General features: G+C 43.4%; 2 protein-coding genes across 7 annotated transcripts in view; both read left to right on the top strand.

Annotated features, from left to right (window-relative positions):
* polr2k (RNA polymerase II, I and III subunit K) overlaps positions 1 to 1529 on the top strand; it is a 39333-nt gene extending 37804 nt beyond the window's left edge. For both annotated transcript variants that reach the window (XM_067982051.1, XM_067982050.1), the window contains one exon: positions 967 to 1529. In XM_067982051.1, the coding sequence (XP_067838152.1) occupies positions 967 to 989 (23 nt within the window). In that variant the 3' untranslated portion in view covers positions 990 to 1529. The remainder of the gene's footprint in view (positions 1 to 966) is intronic.
* Positions 1530 to 7227: 5698 nt separating this feature from the next.
* Positions 7228 to 20854, top strand: part of LOC137320261 (sperm-associated antigen 1-like) — a 202524-nt gene continuing 188897 nt past the window's right edge. Inside the window, exons 1-2 of one of the 5 annotated variants that reach the window (XM_067982043.1) lie at positions 7429 to 7511; positions 20227 to 20283. Coding sequence is in view for 1 of the 5 variants with exons in the window: in XM_067982042.1 (XP_067838143.1) it covers positions 20411 to 20417 (7 nt within the window). In the remaining 4 variants the exon portion in view is untranslated. The other 4 variants (XM_067982042.1, XM_067982047.1, XM_067982044.1 and 1 more) reach the window with 4 other exon arrangements.

Raw genomic sequence — 20854 nt, 5'->3', positions numbered from 1 at the left:
GTAAGGATGGAGAATGGAGGTTGAAGGAGGTAGTTTGTGGTGGTGAAGGGGATTAATAGAAGGGTTTAACTTTGGGGAGGGAGAGAGAGAACACTTCTTGAGGTAGTCGTGCCAGATCTTGCTGTGGACCACCAGGCCAGTCAGATACCTCTTGTGTTCTAGTCTTCAGCCATAAACCTGAGACCATAGAGATGGCTGTTGAACCAGGAGGAATGATGATGTTGGGAGACTCTCTGGGATTTGTGGGGATGAAGTAAGATGGAGGCATGGCAAATATTAAACCAATTTGCTGGATGAGCTCATATCAGTGTGGGTGATGGGCCAGAGGAGAGAGATTTAGGGGTAGTCTTTCTCAGAGGCACAAGAAGAGGATGATGGGAATAGAGGCAAGAAGGGGGATCTGTATGGAGAAAGAGGTGAAGAAATGACCAAAGACACTCCTTGCAAAGCAGCTGAATGGAACGTCACTTGACAGTGAGACATTGAGGAAGACAGACTGGCATTGTTCAGCTTCCCTTCCGCCTATCTCACTTTTTCTGTGCATGTTGATCAGAATATCAATGGCAGTAACCTAGATTGAGGAAAGGGGAAAATTGATTGCTTTTGGTACAACAAAGTTAAAACACAACATTTGAAACAAAATTTTGGTATGGCTTGAAAAGCTGTAGGTGAAGAATTATTTTAAATGTATGCATACATGTGCATTTTTTTTGTTGCAACAGGTCTGTGAAGAATCTTAGTATCTATTTATGTTAAAACAAATTGGTGACTGTGTATCCAATTTTTCCAAATTAACTAATCTAGCTGGGAGCTTGGTATAGCAGATGGTGTTTAAATTGTCCAGTTCTGGGACACTGGGACATGATTGTTTATGATGAGCTGTAACAATAGAAAGTTGCATTATTGTTTTTAAGTAACTGTAGTTTCACAATTTACACTTTTGTTCCTTAACCTGAGCCTTCACAGTGGTTGTTTTTGATGCCCGATGAAATTCAAAGCTGATTTTAAACATGCATTTCAGAAGAATTTGCTGCAGCGTAGGATTTTGCTATCAAGTCTTGTTTCCTTCAAAATCCCAAATGTAAATTTCACTAGTTAGAAAGGCTGTTTGAATTTCTACATTAATAGTATTAAACATTTAAAATATTACTTGCATGTTTCAAATCCTGCAGTATTTGCCAGAGCATTTTTGTTTTATTTGATGAAAATAAATACTTGATGTAGTTGATATTTTGCCAGTTTATTGGTACAACAATTTGTTGCGTTCCCTTTCAACTTGAGTATTTGCAATATAAAAACTATTATTGCATTCCGCTCATTGCATTAAAGATCAACTATGCACTAAAGGAAATAATAACTAGTGTATATCAACATAATAGTATCAGTGTATGCAACACCTGCAACTGCCAGGTAAGATGTGGCACCATCCAAGGACCAGATATTTGATCGAGAGGATGAACCAAGATTGATTGTTTTGAGCTCTTTCCATTTGGCTGCATGCGCACAATAAATCTCATCTTGTAAAATCATTATCCGGCCCTGTGTTATTACATTTTCAAACGTTGGACGATTTGGGTAGTGTAGTAGATTAGAACAGCATCCTTTTGTCTCAGGAACTTGAATTTCAATGCATCTCAGACATAATGGGCTGAAGCTGTCCTTTGTGCCAGTTATAAAGGTTTCAAATGAAATGAGTGTGGGCTAGTTCCATTTAGTCCCTAGTGGGTGCAGATTCACAGCAGAAGACTGGTCGTAATTTAACACAAATTGGGAATCTCAGAGAGGTCATAAGAATTGCATTGAAAATGTCACACTGATGGAAAAAGGGAACATTTTTCTGAAGTTGCAGTTGAGGCACATCACTGGAGTAGAGGGGGCTTTACTCTGCTAACCCCTGCTTGATGCTGACACCGAATGGAAGGATGTTTCACTTCCTCACCACACAAAATTTAAGCTAAAAAAAATTAACTTCTTTTTAGGTTTCTGAAAATACTTTCCAAATATAGGGCCACTATTGATCCTGATGATGCAGGAAGAAGCTGCCTAACTTTCTGGGCTCTGCAATAGCCTTTGTCAAAAAAAATAATGTATTCTTTTGTGTATTTCAAAATTGGTAATGATTAACCAACATCCTTTGGTTCTGCCCAATTTCTATATTCCTGGGTAGATGTTGGATAGCTTGATGGACTAAAGAAAGGAAATTACAGATGATCAGGTTCTCCTTCAAGATATTTTCATATTCTTTTTTAATCCCCTGGTATGATTGAAGAACTGTGCTCCAAATTTGTAATTACTTCAGTTTACATATAATTTACTCTCCCAAAACTGTTAGCAGAGATTTTAAGATATTCAACCAAATCATTTAAATTGGTGAGTGTTCTTGGTAGGTGCATTAGCAGGATACTGTCTGGAGCGTGGGACTTCAAGTATGTCAAAATATCTCATGATTAAAAATGTTAAATTTTGGGTTTTAAAATTTATATTTATCTTGTTCTGTGTGTACCCTTTGATTTTTTTAAAATTAAAGTTTATAACCTACTTGCAACAATAAATATCTTATTACATAAAGGATTTTTTTATAGTGACTGAATTATGTCTAACTTTTGTTACTGTGATGTGATGAGACAAACCAAACCAAACGCAGTGATAAAAATATCTCATCATGATGCTCAAGTATGTAATTAGCTTTTCAAATCACTAGGGGGAAGAGTTGGATTTCTCTACAGGTAATGTTCTTTCTAAAGCAGAGAACAATAATCCTGTCAAGCACATAAAACATTTTCAATCTGCATCTCGTATTAACTCCTGAATTGGATACGATTGGTGGCTTAGTCTTTTAATTGGATTTTTTTTCATCCTATGTTGCAGTTTTTGTCATGGTTATAGTCCACATTGAAGATAAACAATCTATCAAATTTCAATAATCTAAAAATAATAGATTGGGAAAGGTTAAATTTAAGTCTCTTAAAGTGCAAATTTGGAACTCCTGATAAATGGATTGGGTTGTGTAAAATTGGTTATTTGCTTCACACTAGTTGAATACACTTTTTATTTTGAGAGGTGCTATTTCTGACTGAATTACTACTGAATGACAACCACAAAGGTGCGAAATGGTTAAATAAACCCGTTGAATAAGCAGAATTCAACAGTTCTAATAAATTTCAGAAAGATTGGAGGGCATGTGCAAAAGACACTTTATCCAATTCAGATCACAAAGGGGTATAGAGGGATATGGGCCAAGTGCAGGCAATTGGGACTAGCTTAGTGGTATAAACTGGGCGACATGGACATGTTGGGCCGAAGGGCCTGTTTCCACGTTGTAAACTTCCATGATTCTATTCTAATGTGACACCTGCAATATGCTTTCAGATAATATTGAGCAGTAGAGATACACCCCTGAAAGTAAGTCGCTTGGACCATTTACAGGAGTGACCAGCACCACTGTATCTGAGAGAGCACCTCAGACAGACCTGAAACTTGTAACACTGGTCCGTGTTGTTTGGCTAAGGTTTTGGTCACCCCTCCAAAGAGGTAGGTTTTAAGGAGGGTCTTAAAGAAGGACAGAGAACCATAGAATGTTAACAGTACAGCAGGAGGCCATTTGGCTCGTCGTGCCTTTGAAAGAGCTGTCCAATTCAGTCCCACCCCCCAGCTTTTTCCCCACAACCCTGCAAATTAGTTCTCTTCAAGTACATGTCCAATTGCCTTTTGAAAGTTCCTATTGAATCTGCTTCCACCACCCTTTCAAGTAGTGAGTTCCAGATCTTAACAACCCTCTATGTGAAAAAAATACTCCTCCTTTCCCCTCTAGTTTTTTTGCCAATTATTTTATATCTATGACCTCTGGTTGCTGGCCCACTTGCCAGAGGAAACAATTTCTCCCTACTTGCTCTAGCTAAACCCCTCATAACTTTGAATACCTCTAGGTTTCTCCTTAACCTCTGCTTGAAGGAGCTAAGGAGAATAATCCCAGCTTCTCCAATCTCTTCACATAACTGTAGGCCCTCATCCCTGGTACCATCCTGGTAAACCTCCTCTGTATCCTTTCCAAGACCTTGACATCCTTCCTAAAGCGTGGTGCCCAGAATTGTACACAATATTCAAGCTGAGGCCTAACCTCTGATTTGTACAGGTTTAGCATAACCACCTTGTTTTTGTATTCAGTGCCCCTATTTTCAAAGCTAAGTATCCCATTAGCTTTCTTAACCGCCTTATCAACTTGCCCTGCTACCTTCAAAGATTTGTGAACATGCACCCCCAGGTCCCTCTGCTCTTGCACCCCCCTCAAAATAGTTCCATTTAGATTATATTGCCTCTCCATGTTGTTCCTCCCAAAGTGCATCACTTCACACTAATCCGCATTAAATTGCATCTGCCATGTGTCCATTTCACCAGTCTACATACGAACATACGAATTAGGAGCAGGACTAGGCCAGGTAACAAAAGTTCCCTTTTGTTACCTGCTTATCTTTTCTCATTCTCTCTCTTTGCCCTTCTTATATCCTTTTTCAATTTTCCCCTGCACTCTCTGTATTCTGCCTGGTTTTCGACACTATTCTGTATCTGACATTTTTTGGACGGGTTTAGGGACAGAATTCCAGACCGCTGAAGAGGCAGGTGAAGGCACGGTCACCAATGGTGGGTTGGGGAGGGGTTGCACAAGAGGCTAGAATCAAAGGAATGGAGAGTTCAGGGAGGGAGTTGGAGGATGTTAGGGATGGGTAAGGAGAGGCCATGATGAGATTTAAACACGAGGATTAGAATTTTAAATTTGATGTGTTGGGGTATTGGGAACCAATGCAGGTCAGCGAGGACAGGGTGGGACTTATTGTGAGATAGGATATGAGCAGAAAAAATTTGGATGAGCTGAAGTTTACGGAGGATGGGAGGCCGGCCAGGATAGCATTGGAATAGACAAGTTTGGAGGTGTCAAAGGCATAAGTGATAGTTTCAGCAGCAGATGGGCTGAGGTAGAAGCAGAGGTTGGTAACGTTGTGGAGGTGGAACTAGGTGGTCATTTTGATCAAGAGGACGCGATCGGAAGCATGCTCGGGATCGAATAAGACACCAAGATTGCAAACAGTCTGGTGAAGCCTCATACAGTGGCCGTGGATAGGGATGGAATTGGTGGCAAGACTACATTGTTTGTGGTAGGGATGGTGATGATGCTTCAGTCTTGCCAATGTTTATCTGGAAGAAATTTCAGCTCATCCAAGACTGGATGTTGGACAAGCAGTCTGACAACACAGAAACAGTGGAGGGGTTGAGAGAGGTAGAACTGGATATTGTCAGTGTACATTTGGAAGTTGACCCCATGTCTTTGTATGATATCGCCAAGAAACTTTGTGTCAATGAGGGAGGGGTTGGGGGACCAAGCATAGATTCTTGTGGGACTCTGGAGATAACAGGGTGGAAAGAAAAGCCAATGCTGGTGATGCTCTGCTTCCGCTCGGATGGGTAAGAGCGGAACCAAACAAGGGCAGTCCCACGGAGCTGGACAGTGGTGGAGGCATTGGAGGATAGTGTAGTCAACCGTTCAAAGGTTGCAGAGAAGCCAAAGAGGTACATAGTCACGGAGGATGTCATTTGTGACTGCTTAGTGCCATTTGCCTGTGGCAGGGGTGGAAACCTGAATGGAGAGATTCAAACATTGAGTTGTGGGGAAGATGGGTATGAATTTGGGATGCAACAACATTCAAGGACTTTGGATTGAAGATGGAGTGGTAGTTTCCAAGAGCAGAGGGAATAAGGGTGGGTTTTGAGGAGGGGGCTGATGACAGTGGTTTTGAAAGGGAGTGGACAGTACCTGAGGAGAGGGAACCATTTACAAAGTCAGTTAGCATGGGGGCTAGGATAGGAAGGGGTAGCTAGCAATTTAGTTGGAATGGGGCTCAAGGGAACAGCAAGAGGGTCTTGTGGAGGAGATGAGCTTGGAGAGGGCATGAGGGGAGAGAGCATAGTCAAATGCAGGCTATGGGCTACAGTAGTTGGTGGGGGGGGGGGAGGGAGGTTAATGGGGGAAGTTTGCATTGGTGGGTAGAGGGAATGGGGGGGAAGCAGCAGGGGCAGCTGAATGGATAGCGTTAATCTTAATGACAAATGCTATAAGTTGGGATAACCACTGTCAATAAAGAAAGAACTTGCATTTATGGCCTCAGGATGTCCCAAATGCATTACAGCCATTGAATTACTTCCGAAGTGTAGTTATTGTTGTAATGTAGGAAACACAGCAGCCAATTTGTACACAAGGTTCCACAAGCAGCAATGATGCTGTTTGAGGGATAAATATTAGCCAGGACACCAGGAGCTCTTCTTTGAAATAGTGCTATGGGATCTTTTATATCCACCAGAGAGGGCAGGTGTGGCCTCAGTTTAACGGCTCATCCAAAAGACAGCACCTCCGACAATGTAATGCTTAAGTGCCAGACTAGATTATGTGCTCAAGTCTTGAGACTTGGGACCTGAACCCACAACCTTCTAACTCAGAAGTGAGATTGCTACCACTGAGCCAAGGTTGGTATTTATAGTGACAATAGTAGAAAGTGCAAGACTCGTGCTATTCCCGAAGCTCCCTGAATCTAATTGTTTTGGAGTTCTGGAAGCAGTTACTTAAAATAAATACACTGGTTGTCATCATAGAGCAAAGAAATGAGATGGGGCAGGTAAATCAATGAGGTAAAATCCACATTTTGAGCACAAAGGTTGCCATGTGTCTGAACAAGAAGAATGGGTGAATCTCATAAAGGACTCCCATTTCCTTCACAAGAATAAACCATGTTAAATAATTGCACCAAAATAACATTACATCTTAAGGAAACAAAAACACAGAACATATCTTCTTGCAGAATTCCAATATGTGCAGTATTTTGTTTTTAATTCCGTCTATAGGTTCGCAAACTATGATCCCTTGCTGTTTATACCAAAATCTGCGGCTGAGAATTGGAAGTCCTGCTGGAGTGTGTTTGGCCATGGACTGACGAGTTCAGACGTGAGGACCTCTCAGTGAAACAGAATTCCTGTCACTGATTGTGCGGGCTCCCGCATGAGAAATCGGCATTTTAAAAAATCCGTTCACGGGGATGTGGGCGTCGCAGGCGAGGCCGGCATTTATCGCCCATCCCGAATTGCCCCTCGAGAAGGTGGTGGTGAGCCGCCTTCTTGAACCGCTGCAGTCCGTGTGGTGAAGGTTCTCCCACAGTGCTGTTAGGAAGGGAGTGCCAGGATTTTGACCCAGCGACGATGAAGGAACGGCGATATATTTCCAAGTGTCGAGGCGCGGATCGGAGGGCATCTGGTGCCCATGGAACCGTACCACAGCAAGAACCTGGCGCCACCGAGAGAGAGGAGGAGGAGGAGGGAGGAGGGAAGCTCATTGACACGTTGGTGAGTTTCAAATTTCCCGCCGATGACGTGCTGAGATTCTCCCAGTTTCCGGTGGGTTGCTGGGTAGAGGGTTTGACGGTTTATTTGGGATTCGGTGTCGGGCGCTCTCGCCGTGTGAACAAATCCAGGTACAAACCCCCCCCCGCCGCGTGTGTCCCCGTTAACCGGTATGTCCGCGTGTCCGAACCGGAGCAGAAGCGTGTTTCAAAATCAAAAAGTGGTGAACAATTTGTTCCGTTTCACCGGCGGTAGGTTGTTGCTATGGCGGTTCCCATGGAAACGCGTCGCGCGGCCCGCAGAGAAAAGCAATTTTCATCTTCGAAACTTCTGGGTTCTTATCTTCGCGTGAACTGTGATCAATGAAGAGGATAAAATATCATTGGGAACTAAATTATCTGCCTGTGTGTAAATCACACCTCGCGGACCGTTGCTGCAGAAGAAGTCGGTGTTTGAAAGTTAGGTGCAACTTTCCAAACTCAAATGTTTACAAAATGGCAGCTAGGAAATAAATTCCCTGCGTATAAAACGCAAGACTGGCGCATAGTAACATATAAATTACAGCACAGTGCATCTGGATTAGTGGCAGGTCTTCAACTGGAGTTACCCACTCGAATTCCTTATCCCTGCGACGCTTTATTTTGGAAATATACATAAAACTATGTGTACAACCCAGAATCCGATTTGCATTTTTATAGCCCTACCTGCACTCTAATAATAATAATATATGTATTTGCACTCCTGGATATGGCTGCTCTGTTAATCATAGCGTTTAAGGTGGGTTTTCTTTCACTGCTGGTTTTTCCAAAATGTACAACTTCACATTACTGTAAACTGAACTGCAACTGCAACCCATCTACCCATTCCGTTAAACTATGCTTCACAGTTTGCCATGCCTCCTAATTTGGTGGTATCAGCAAACGTTGACATTCTTCTGTCTAAGTACAATCATTTCCGTAAATGAGGGCCCAGCACAGATCCCTAGGCTACATCTTGACAATCTGAAAAATATTGAAGAGGTGATATGGTTTACACTGTGTGAAAGGTAGATTTTTACGTATATATCACTGTCCAAAATAAAAATATCATAACCTACAAGATCCTGCAACAGTGTGACATAGTTATTGTAACTGAAAAAGGCATTTACCTTTTTAAAAAAAAATCCAAAATTAATTAATGTTTGTATAACCCAAACATACAAATGTGCAGAACAATATTCCTTGAAATCTTTGATAGGATTACAGAATTGCAGTGCAGCAGCCTCAATTTATATTTTATGTGGAATCTAACCTGGTGGTTCATTTGCCTTTTTTAAAAATTGCCACAATCATTTCATAGAATCACAGAATGGTTACAACGCAGAAGGATGCCACTCGGCCCATCAAGCCCGTACCAGCTCTTTGTAAGAGCAATCCAGTTAGTCCCATTTCCCCCGCTCTTTCCCCGTAGTCCTGCAAAATTTTCCCTTCAAGTATTTATCCAATTCCTTTTTGAAAGCCATGATTGAATCTGTTTCCAACACCCTTTCAGGTGGCGCATTCCAGATCATAACTACTCACTGCATAAAAAAGTTTTTCCTCATGTTGCCTTTGGTTCTTTAGTTCCTGAAGTCTTTGATTTATCAATGTGTACAACTCAGTCTCTCATGCTGAATATAAGTAACTGCATTGTCCCCTATCTATAATATATTAAAAACCTTGCATCACAGAAGTATGACAATGGGAAGTACTTCTATGATTCCTGTCTTAAAAATAAAAAGCTTAATTCCTTCATTCACACTTTTGTGCCAACTTTTTGCATTATAAATTTCTGTGTCCATGTTTATAATGGAAACTACCACGGTTAACTTTTTATACTGTAATTACACCCTGGTGTACGTAGCTGCTGGTGGTGATGTAGCTGCTCATTTTGCCTCACCCGGACCTCAGCACGTATTGCAGAGAAGCTTCTATGCTGTGACCAATTTTCTTTTTCTGCTTCCCAAATTACTTTGATTTGTTGTTTAACTATAAATAATAAATCCAAGTACTATATGAAAGTAAGGTATGATTTTAAAATACATCAAGTGAATATCAAAACTACAGCACAGAAACGGATCTTTGGGCCCAACCGGTCTATGTTTATGCTCCACTGGTGGTTATGCTCCACTCGAGCCTCCTCCCTCACTACTTCATCCAACCCTATCAGCATACCCTTCTATTCCTTTCGCCCTCGTGTGCTCATCTAGCTTCCCGTTAAATGTATCTATGCTATTTGCCTCAACTACTCCTTGTGATAGCATGTTCTACATTCTTACCGTTCTTTGGGTAAAGAAGTTTCTCCTGAATTCCCTATTGGATTTATTAGCGTTTATTTTATATTTATGACTTCTAGTTCTGGTCTCCCCCAGTGGAAACATTTCCCCTATGTCTACCCTATCAAACCCTCTCATTATCTTAAAGACCTCCATCAGTTCACCCCGCAGCCTTTTCTTTTCTGGACAAAAGAGCCCTAGCCTGTTCAGCCTTTCCTGATAAGTATATCCTCTCAGTTCTGGTATCATCCTTATGAATCTTTTTTTGCACACTCTATAATGCCTCCATATCCTTTCTATAGTACGGAGACCAGCACAGTACTCTGAAATGTGGTTCTATACAAGTTTAGCATAACATTTCTGCTTTTCAATTCTATCCCTTTAGAAATGAACCCCGGTGCTTGATTTGCCTTTTTTATGGCCTTATTAACTTGCATCACTACTCTTAGTGATTTGTGTATCTGTACCCCTAGGTCCCTTTGCTCCTCTACCCCATTCAGACTTATTATCCAAGCAGTATGTGGCCTCCTTATTCTTCCTACCAAAATGCACCACCTTGCACTTATCTATATTTGAAATTCATTTGCCAATTACACACCCATTCTGCAAGTTTATTAATGTCCTCTTGCATTTTGACGCATTCCTCCTTTGTATTAACTACACCCCCAATTTGGTGTCATGTGCAAATTTTGAAATTATACTTCTGATTCCCAAATCCAAATCATTAATGTAAATTGTTACAACAGTGGTCCCAGCACCGATCCCTGTGGAACATCACTTCCCACCTTTTGCCGGTCTGAGTAGCTACTCTTAACCCCTACTCACTTTTTTCTGTTTTGTAGCCAGCTTGCTATCCATTCTGCTGCATGTCCCCTGACTCCACATGCTCTGACCTTAGTCATGAGTCTACAATGCGGTACCTTATCGAAGGCCTTTTGAAAATCCAAACACATGACATCTACATTACCCTTATCTACCCTTTCTGTTACTACTTCAAAGAATTCAATAAGGTTGGTCAAGCACGACCTTCCCTTTTGAATTCCATGCTGACTATTCTTTATTATATTTTTGGTTTCTGGATGTTTTTCTATACATCTTTGAGTAAGGATTCCATTATCTTTCCTACCACCTACGTTAAGCTAATTGGTCTATAGTTCTCTGGACTTGTTTTATCTCCCTTATTAAAATATAGGAATAACATTAGCTGTCCGCCAGTCCTCGAGCACTATTCCCTTTTCTAATGAATGTTTATCTGCTATCTCCTCCCTAACTTCTTTTAATATTCGCGGATGCAATGCATCCGGACCAGGGGTTTTATCCGCTCTAAGTTTGATTAGTTTATCAATTATCTCCCCCCTTTCTATCTTAAATGTTTTTATATCTTTTTTGATCTCTTCTTCTAATGTCATGCCTATCATGTTAGTCTCCCTGGTAAATACTAAGGCAAAGTAGCTATTTAATATTTCTGCGATTTCACTGTCATTACCTGAGAGTTTATCTTGTGCATCTTAGTGGCTCTATCGCGATCCTGATTTTTCTTTTGTTATTTATATGTCTGTAGAATACTTTACTATTTCTTTTTATATTCCTTGATAATGTCATTTCATTGTTCCTCTTTGCTTCCTTAATTGTTTTTTTGACTTCTTTCCTAACCTCTTCATATTCACTTTTGTCATTCTCTCCTTTATTATCTATGTACTTTTTTCTTTAGTTTCAATTTTACCCTTATTTCTTTATTCATCCATGGTGTTTCATTATTGGCTAGTATGTTCTTGCTTTTTAGAGGAATATATTTCTCCTGAACTCTATTGATCACTGCGTTAAATATTTCCCACTGCTGTACTATCTCTTTGTCTGTCAATTTTTTTTCCCAGTTTACCTTCCCTAGTTCCACTCTCATCCCCTCAAAATTAGCTTTTTTCCAATCTATTACTTTGGTCTTTGTCTTACTTATGTCTTTCTCAATCATTATTTTAAACCGTATTATGTTATGATCGTTATTGCCTAGATGTTCTCCTACGCTTATTTCTCTTATCTGCTCTGGTTCGTTTCCCATTACTAGATCCAGAAGTGATTCCTCTCTTAGGTTTCTTTTAAAAACTCCATTCTCTTTTCCCCTTTCCCTACCTCTTCCTGCCAGTTTATTTGGGGGTAGTTGAAATCTCCCATGATTATTATTCGATGTTTTTAACTCATTTCATAGATTTGCCTACATATTTCTTCCTCCACTTCCCTTCCACTATTAGGTGGTCTGTAGAATATACCTATTAATGTGATCGATCCCTTCTTATCCTTTGTCTCAATCCATAATTATTCTGTTTCTGTCTTAATGTTACCTACGTCCCTTTTTTCTGTTACCATTTTATTGTCCCTAATTAGTACAACTACCCCATCTTCCTTCCCCATCCTTTACGTTATATCCTGCAATATTTAACTGCCGGTCATGTTCCTTATGTAGCCATGTTTCAGTTATCCCTACCACTTCTGGCTCCTTGCTATGAATTATTGCCTCCAGTGCCCTCACTTTGTTTCGGATGCCATGCACATTGCTGAATAGGCAATTTAATTTGTTTTTAATAATTGTTCCCTGAACTTTATTTTTAACAGTCATTTTGTACTCATGTTCTATAACTGTATTTGTTGCCTGATTGTTTATCATAGAATTGTTACAGTCCAGAAGGAGGCCATTCAACCCACCAAGCCTGTGCCGGCTCTTTGTAAGAGCAATCCAGTTATTCCCATTCCCCCGTAGCCCTGCAAATTTTTTCCTTTCAAATATTTATCCAATTTCTTTTTGAAAGCCACGATTGAATCTGCATCCATCAACCTTTCATAGAATCATAGAAGTTACAACAGGCCCTTCGGCCCAACATGTCCATGTCGCCCAGTTTATACCACTAAGCTAGTCCCAATTGCCTGCACTTGGCCCATATCCCTCTATACCCATCTTACCCATGTAACTGTCCAAATGCTTTTTAAAAGACAAAATTGTACCCGCCTCTACTACTGCCTCTGGCAGCTCGTTCCAGACACTCACCACCCTTTGAGTGAAAAAATTGCCCCTCTGGACCCTTTTGTATCTCTCCCCTCTCACCTTAAATCTATGTCCCCTCGTTATAGACTCCCCTACCTTTGGGAAAAGATTTTGACTATCTACCTTATCTAAGCCCCTCATTATTTTATAGACTTCTATAAGATCACCCCTAAACCTCCTACTCTCCAGGGAAAAAAGTCCCAGTCTATCCAACCTCTCCCTATAAGTCAAACCATCAAGTTCCGGTAGCATCCTAGTAAATCTTTTCTGCACTCTTTCTAGTTTAATAATATCCTTTCTATAATAGGGTGACCAGAACTGTACACAGTATTCCAAGTGTGGCCTTACTAATGTCTCGTACAACTTCAACAAGACATCCCAACTCCTGTATTCAATGTTCTGACCAATGAAACCAAGCATGCCGAATGCCTTCTTCACCACCCTATCCACCTGTGACTCCACTTTCAAGGAGCTATGAACCTGTACTCCTAGATCTCTTTGTTCTATAACTCTCCCCAACGCCCTACCATTAACAGAGTAGGTCCTGGCCCGATTCGATCTACCAAAATGCATCACCTCACATTTATCTAAATTAAACTCCATCTGCCATTCATCGGCCCACTGGCCCAATTTATCAAGATCCCGTTGCAATCCTAGATAACCTTCTTCACTGTCCACAGTGCCACCAATCTTGGTGTCATCTGCAAACTTACTAACCATGCCTCCTAAATTCTCATCCAAATCATTAATATAAATAACAAATAACAGCAGACCCAGCACCGATCCCTGAGGCACACCGCTGGACACAGGCCTCCAGTTTGAAAAACAACCCTCTACAACCACCCTCTGTCTTCTGTCGTCAAGCCAATTTTGTATCCAATTGGCTACCTCACCTTGGATCCCGTGAGATTTAACCTTATGTAACAACCTACTATGCGGTACCTTGTCAAAGGCTTTGCTAAAGTCCATGTAGACCACGTCTACTGCACAGCCCTCATCTATCTTCTTGGTTACCCCTTCAAAAAACTCAATCAAATTCGTGAGACATGATTTTCCTCTCACAAAACCATGCTGACTGTTCCTAATCAGTCCCTGCCTCTCCAAATGCCTGTAGATCCTGTCCCTCAGAATACCCTCTAACAACTACCCACTACAGATGTCAGGCTCACCGGTCTGTAGTTCCCAGGCTTTTCCCTGCCGCCCTTCTTAAACAAAGGCACAACATTTGCTACCCTCCAATCTTCAGGCACCTCACCTGTAGCTGTCGATGATTCAGATAGCGCATTCCAGATCATAACCACTCACTGCGTAAAAAAGTTTTTCCTCCCATCGCCTTTGGTTCTTTTGCCAATCACCTTAAACCTGTGTCCCTGGTTCTTGACCCTTCTGCCAATGGGAACAGTTTCTCTTTATTTACTTTATCTAAACCTGTCATGATTTTGAACACTTCTAAGAAATCTCCTCTCAACTTTCTCTGTTCGAAGGAGAACAACCCCAGCTTCTCCAGCCTATCCAAATAACTGAAGTCCCTCATCCTTGGTATCATTCTAGTAAATCTTTTCTGTACCCTCTCTCGGGCTTTCACATCCTTCCTAAAGTGCAGTGCCCAGAATTGGACACAATACTCCAGTTGTGGCCGAACCAGTGTTTTTTAATGGTTCAACGTAACTTCCTAGCTTTTGTACTCTATGCCTCTATTTATAAAGCCTGGAATCCCGTATGCTTTTTTAACCGCTTTCTCAGCCTGTCCTGCCACCTTCAAAAATTTGTGCACATCTACCCCCAGGTCTCGCACCCACTTTAAAATTGTACCATTTAGTTTATATTGCCTCCCCTTGTTCTTGCTGCCAAAATGGATCACTTCGCGATTCTCTGCATTAAATTTCATCTGCCATGATCAGCCCATTCCACCAGCCTGTCTATGTCCTTTGTTTATGTCCTGTGTTTACATTACCCTTATTGCTTACCGTGGTCTGACCTTTACTCTCATTTCCTATTTCTCTTATCTTCAGACTTATGTTATCCTTCCGCCCATCTTCTTAGTTTAAAGTTCTATCGACAGCCCTATTTATCATTTCTGCTAGGACACTGGTCCCATTCTGGTTCAGGTGGAGCCGGTCCCAACGATACAGCTCCTTCTGTCCCAGTACTGATGCCAGTGTTCCATGAATGTTGTACCATTGTTTAAAAAGGGAGCGAGGGATAGACTGAGTAATTACAGGCCAGCCGGCCTAACCTCGGTTGTGGGCAAATTATTGGAATCAATTTTGAGGGACAGGATAAACCGTCACTTAGAAAACACACAGTAATCAAGGACAGTCAGCACGGATTTGTTAAGGGAAGGTCGTGTCTGACTAACTTGATTGAATTTTTTGAGGAGGTAACGAGGGTCGATGAGGATAGTGCATTTGATGTAGCCTACATGGATTTTAGTAAGGCTTTTGACAAGGCCCTACATGGCAGACTGGTCAAAAAAGTCCAAGCCCATGGGATCCAAGAGAAAGTAGCAAGTCGGATCCAAAATTGACTCAGTGGCAGGAAGCAAAGGGCAACAGTCGGCAGGTGTTTTTGTGACTGGAAGGCAGTTTCCAGTGGGGTTCCGCAGGGCTCAGTGCTAGGTCTCTTGCTTTTTGTGATGTATATTAATGATTTGGATTTAAATGTAAGGGGCATGATTAAGAAGTTTGCAGATGATACAAAAATTGGCTGTGTGGTTGATAGTGAGGAAGGAAGCTGTTGCCTGCAGGAAGATATCAATGGACTGGTCAGGTGGGCAGAAAAGTGGCAAATGGAATTCAATCCGGAGAAGTGTGAGGTAATGCATTTGGGGAGAGCAAACAAGGCAAGGGAGTACACAATAAATGGGAGGATACTGAGAGGTGTAGAGGAAGATAGGGATCTTGGAGTCCACAGATCCCTGAAGGTAGCAGGACAGGTAGATAAGATGGTTGAGAAGGCATATGGAATACTTTCCTTTATTAGCTGAGGCACAGAATATAAGAGCAGGGAGGTTATGCTGAAACTATATAAAACAGCTTGAGTACTGTGTACAGTTCTGGTACCACATTACAGGAAAGATGTAATTGCACCAGAGAGGGTACAGAGGAGATTTACGAGGATGTTGCCAGGACTGGAAAATTTTAGTTATGAGGAAAGATTGGATAGGTTGGGGTTGTTCTCTTTAGAACAGAGGAGGCTGAGGGGTGATTTAATTGAGGTGTGCAAAATTATGACGGGCTTAGATAAATTGGATAGGAAGGACCTATTTCTCTTAGCGAGGTCAATAACCAGGGGGCATAGATTTAAAGTGATTAGTAGAAGGACTAGAGGGGAGCTGAGGAAAAAGATTTTCACCCAGAGGGTGGTGGGGGTCTGGAACTCACTGTCTGAAAGGGTGGTAGAGGCAGAAACCCTCAACTCATTTAAAAAGAACCTGGATGTGCACATGAAGTGCTGTAACCTACAAGGCTACGGACCAAGTGCTGGAAAGTGGGATTAAGCTGGGTGGCTCATTTTTAGCCGTCGCGGACATGGTTGGCCAAATGGCCGCTTCCTGTGCTGTAAATTTTCTATGATTCTATGAATCTTCTATGAAATGGAACCACTCCTTCCCACACCAGTCATTCAGCCACACATTCACCTTCCTGATGTGTCTATCCCCCTAATATCGAATCCCCTAATACTACAACCTTTCTATTCTGCTCCTCTTTCCCCTCCCGCCCCCTCCTCTCACCTTGTTCTGCCTCCTGCTCCACAGTGCCATGGTTACCTTTCTGGCTGTCCACCCTGCAGCCTGCATCCTTATCCTCACAGAAAGCAAGTACATTGTACCCTAAATCAAAAGCAAAGTACTGCAGATGCTGGAAATCTGAAATAAAAACAGAAAATGCTGGAAATACTCAGCAAGTCAGGCAGCATCTGTTGAGAAAGGAACGGAATTAATGTTTCAAGTCGATGACCTTTCATCAGAACTGGAAGAAGTTGAAGATTAAACAGTTTTTAAGCAAGTACAGAGCCAGGGACGGGGTGGGGGGGGGAGTGGGGAGGAAAGGCAGGAGTGATTAAATGACGAAAGGGATGATGGTGCAAGGCAAGGAGGGAGGTAATGGCACAGTTAAAGAAACAAAAGAAGGGTCTGGAGGAGATGTAAATGGCAACATCAGAACAATTACCAGCACCTGCTGTCTGGAAAAATAGGAGCAGTAGCCAAGGACAGCGAGGTCAGAGTGGGAGTGGGGAGTGGGACGGGGAATTAAAATGGCAAATGACCGGCAGATCAGGGTCACGCTTGCGGACTGAGCGGAGGAGTTCCACAAAGCGATCACCCAATCTGCATTTGGTCTCCACGATGTAGAGGAGACCGCATTGTGAGCAGCGAATACAGTGTACTAAATTGAAAGAAGTACAAGTAAACCGCTGTTTCACCTGGAGGTTTCAACTGTTTATAGGGCCCTGGACGGTGGGAAGGAAGGAGGTGAAAGGGTAGGTGTTGCATCTCCTGCGCTTGCACGGGAACGTGCCGTGGGAAGGGGAACGGGTGTTGGAGGTGATGGAAGAGTGGATCAGGGTATCGAGGAGGGAACGGTCCCTTTAGAATGCTGGGAGGGGAGGAGAAGATGTGTTTGGAAATGGCGGAGGATTTGAATGTGGAGGCTGGTGGGATGGAAGGTGAGGACAAGGGGGATTCTGTCATGTTTCTGGGAGGGGGTAGGGGTGAGGGCAGAAGTGCGGGAAGTGGGATGGACACAGTTGATGGCCCTGTCAACTACAGTGGAGGGGAATCCTCGGTTGAGGAAAAAAGAAGACATCAGAAGCATTGTGTCGTAGTCAGAACAGATGAGATGGAGAAACTGGGAGAAGGGAATAGAGTCCTTACAGGAAGTGGTGTGGGAGGAAGTGTATCGCAGGTAGCTGTGGGAGTCACTAGGCTTATAGTAGATATTGGTTGACAGCCTATCCCCAGAAATGGAGCTAGAGAAATCGAGGCAGGGAAGAGTCAGAGATGGACCATGTGAAGATTAGCGTAGGGTGGAAATTGGAAGCAAAGTTGTTGAAATTTTCCAGTTTGGGGCGAGAGCGGGAAACGGCACTGATACAGTCATCAATGTACCAGCAAAAGAGTTGAGGGAAGGGACCTGAGTAGGACTGGAACAAAGAATGTTCCACGCATCCCACAAAAAGGCTAGGACCCATAAGGGTTCCCATAGCAGCACTTCGTATTTGGAGGAAGTGAGTGGAGTAAAAAGAGAAGTTGTTCAATATAAGAACAAGTTGAGCCGGGCGGAGGAGGGTGGTGGTGGATGGGGACTGGTTGAGCCTCCGTTCAAGGAAGAAGCAGAGGACCCGTAGGCCGTCCTGGTGCGGGGTGGAATTGTAGAAGGACTGGCGTCCATGGTGAAAAGGAGAAGGTTAGGGCCAGGGAACTGGAAACTGTTAAAGTGGCGGATGGCGTCGGAAGAGTCGCGGATGTAGGTCAGAAGAGACTGGACAAAGGGAGAAAAAAGAGTCAAGATAGGAAGAAATAAATTCTGTGGGGCAAGAACAGGCTGAAACGATGGGTCTACTGGGCAGTCCTGTTTGTGGATGTTGGGAAGGAGGTAGGAGCGGGCTGTGCAGGTTTGGCGGACAATGAGGTTGGAGGCCGTGGGAGATGAGGTCAGTGATGGTTTGGAAAACTATGGCTTGATGTTCGATGGTGGGGTCATGGTCAAGGGAGAGGTAGAGGAGGTGTCGGAGACTTGGTGTTCACCCTCCACAACGTAGAGGTCTGTTCGCCTCACAACAACAGCGCTGCCCTTGTCAGCAGATTTAATGATAATGTCAGGGTTGGATCTGAGGGAACGGAATGCTGCAAATTCAAAGGGAGGGAGGTTAGAGTGAGTGAGGGGAGTAGAGAAATTGAAACGGCCGATGGGAACTGCCGGCGTGACAATGAAAAGATCAAGAGAGGGTAAGAGGCCAGAGAGAGGGGTCCAGGTGGAACGAGAATTGTGAAGGTGGGAGAAAGGGTCCGCTGTGCAGGGGGGGGAAGACTCCTGGCCAAAGAAGTGGGCACGGAGGCGACGGAAGAAGAGCTCAGCATCGTGTCGAGCTCGAAATTCATTGAGGTGGGGGCATAAGGGGATGAAGCTCAGGCCTTCGCTGAGGACTGATCAGGTTCAGAGAGGGAAAGGTCAGAGGGGATAGTGAAAACATGACAAAGAGTGAGATTGGAGGGAGGGTTGGGGTCACAGGAAAGTCAAGGGCCTTGATGCCCTTGACATCAAGGTAGCATTTGACCGAGTGTGGCACCAAGGAGCCCTAGTAAAATTGAAGTCAATGGGAATCGGGGGAAAACTCTCCAGTGGCTGGAGTCATACCGAGCACAAAGGAAGATAGTAGTGGTTATTGGAGGCCAATCATCTCAGCCCCAGAACATTGCTGCAGGAGTTCCTCAGGGCAGTGTCCTACGCCCAACCATCTTCAGCTGCTTCATCAATGACCTCCCCACCATCATAAGGTCAGAAATGGGGATGTTCGCTGATGATTGCATGGTGTTCCGTTCCATTCGCAACCCCTCAGATAATGAAGCAGTCCGAGCCCGCATGCAGCAAGACCTGGACAACATCCAGGCTTGGGCTGATAAGTGGCAAATAACATTCGTGCCAGACAAGTGCCAAGCAATGACCATCTCCAACAAGAGAGAGTCTAACCACCTCCCCTTGACATTCAAAGGCATTACCATTGCCAAATCCCCCACCATCAACATCCTGGGGGTCACCATTGACCAGAAACTTAACTGGACCAGCCACATAAATACTGTGGCTACGAGAGCAGGTCAGAGGCTGGGTATTCTGCGGCGAGTGACTCAACTTCTGGCTCCCCAAAGTCTATCCTCCATCTACAAGGCACGAGTCAGGAGTGTGATGGAATACTCTCCACTTTCCTGGATGAGTGCAGTTCCAACATCTCAAGAAGCTCGACTCCATCCAGAACAAAGCAGCCCACTTCATTGGCACCCCATCCACCACCCTAAACATTCACTCCCTTCACCACCGGTGCACCGTGGCTGCAGTGTGTACCATCCACAGGATGCAGTGCAGCAACTCGCCAAGGCTTCTTCGACAGCACCTCCCAAACCCGCGACCTCTACCACCTAGAAGGACAAGGGCAGCAGGCACATGGGAACAACACCACCTGCATGTTCCCCTCCAAGTCACACACCATTCTGACTTGGAAATATATCGACGTTTCTTCATCGTCGCTGGGTCAAAATCCTGGAACTCCCTTCCGAACAGCACTGTGGGAGAACTTTCACCACACGGACTACAGCGGTTCAAGAAGGCGGCTCACCACCACCTTCTCGAGCAATTAGGGATGGGCAATAAATGCTGGCCTTGCCGGCGATGCCCACATCCCATGAACGAATAAAAAAATAAGTGAAAGGGAAGAAGGATCAGGATGGGTGTTGGTATTTAAGAGTTGCTGAAGCTTGTGGTCCTTGACATCTGAAAGGAAGAAATAAAATTTTTTGTTACAGTGCCGGATGAGGCGAAGGAGGAAATGGAACCGCGGACCAGGACAACTCTGAAGTAGAGTGAGTTGGTGCTGCTGAAGAGAGAGGTCGAGAGTGTGCATGTGGTGTTGAGCGTGTATCTCAGGCAGCGGCGAGAGCAGTGGTTCGAGGAACGCTGAATATCTGTAATCATGGGCAAATCTGAAACATGAAGGGTAAAAATTTAAGTTGGCATCCTCGTGGAATAAGTCGGAGCCGGAGACAGTTGCTGAGGAAAGAGATGTGGCTGTGAAAGCGAGTGTTAGTAGAAACCTGATCAAACATGAGAAGGGAAACAGAAAGCAATTAAGGTGAACAAGGTAAAAGAGACAAACGGAAATCCTGTCAGAGAAGAGCAGAACTTCTTCAAGGTAGGCATTCCTGGAAGAGAAGTGGCCGTGAATTAAACACTAAATCAAAAGCAAAATACCGCGGATGCTGGAAATCTGAAATAAAAACAGAAAATGCTGGAAATACTCAGCAAGTCAGCAAGCACACTGTACCTGTTGGATAGGACCAGCATCTGTGGGACCTCCTTCTCTACCTCCCCTTGGTTCCCCTTACTCTGCTGACTTATGTGTCGGAGTGTCTCCAATACGCACTCCAGCCTAAG

The sequence above is a fragment of the Heptranchias perlo genome, chromosome 3 (assembly GCF_035084215.1).
Source record: "Heptranchias perlo isolate sHepPer1 chromosome 3, sHepPer1.hap1, whole genome shotgun sequence".
Classification (NCBI taxonomy): domain Eukaryota; kingdom Metazoa; phylum Chordata; class Chondrichthyes; order Hexanchiformes; family Hexanchidae; genus Heptranchias; species Heptranchias perlo.
This window is presented reverse-complemented; position numbering and strand designations above follow the sequence as displayed.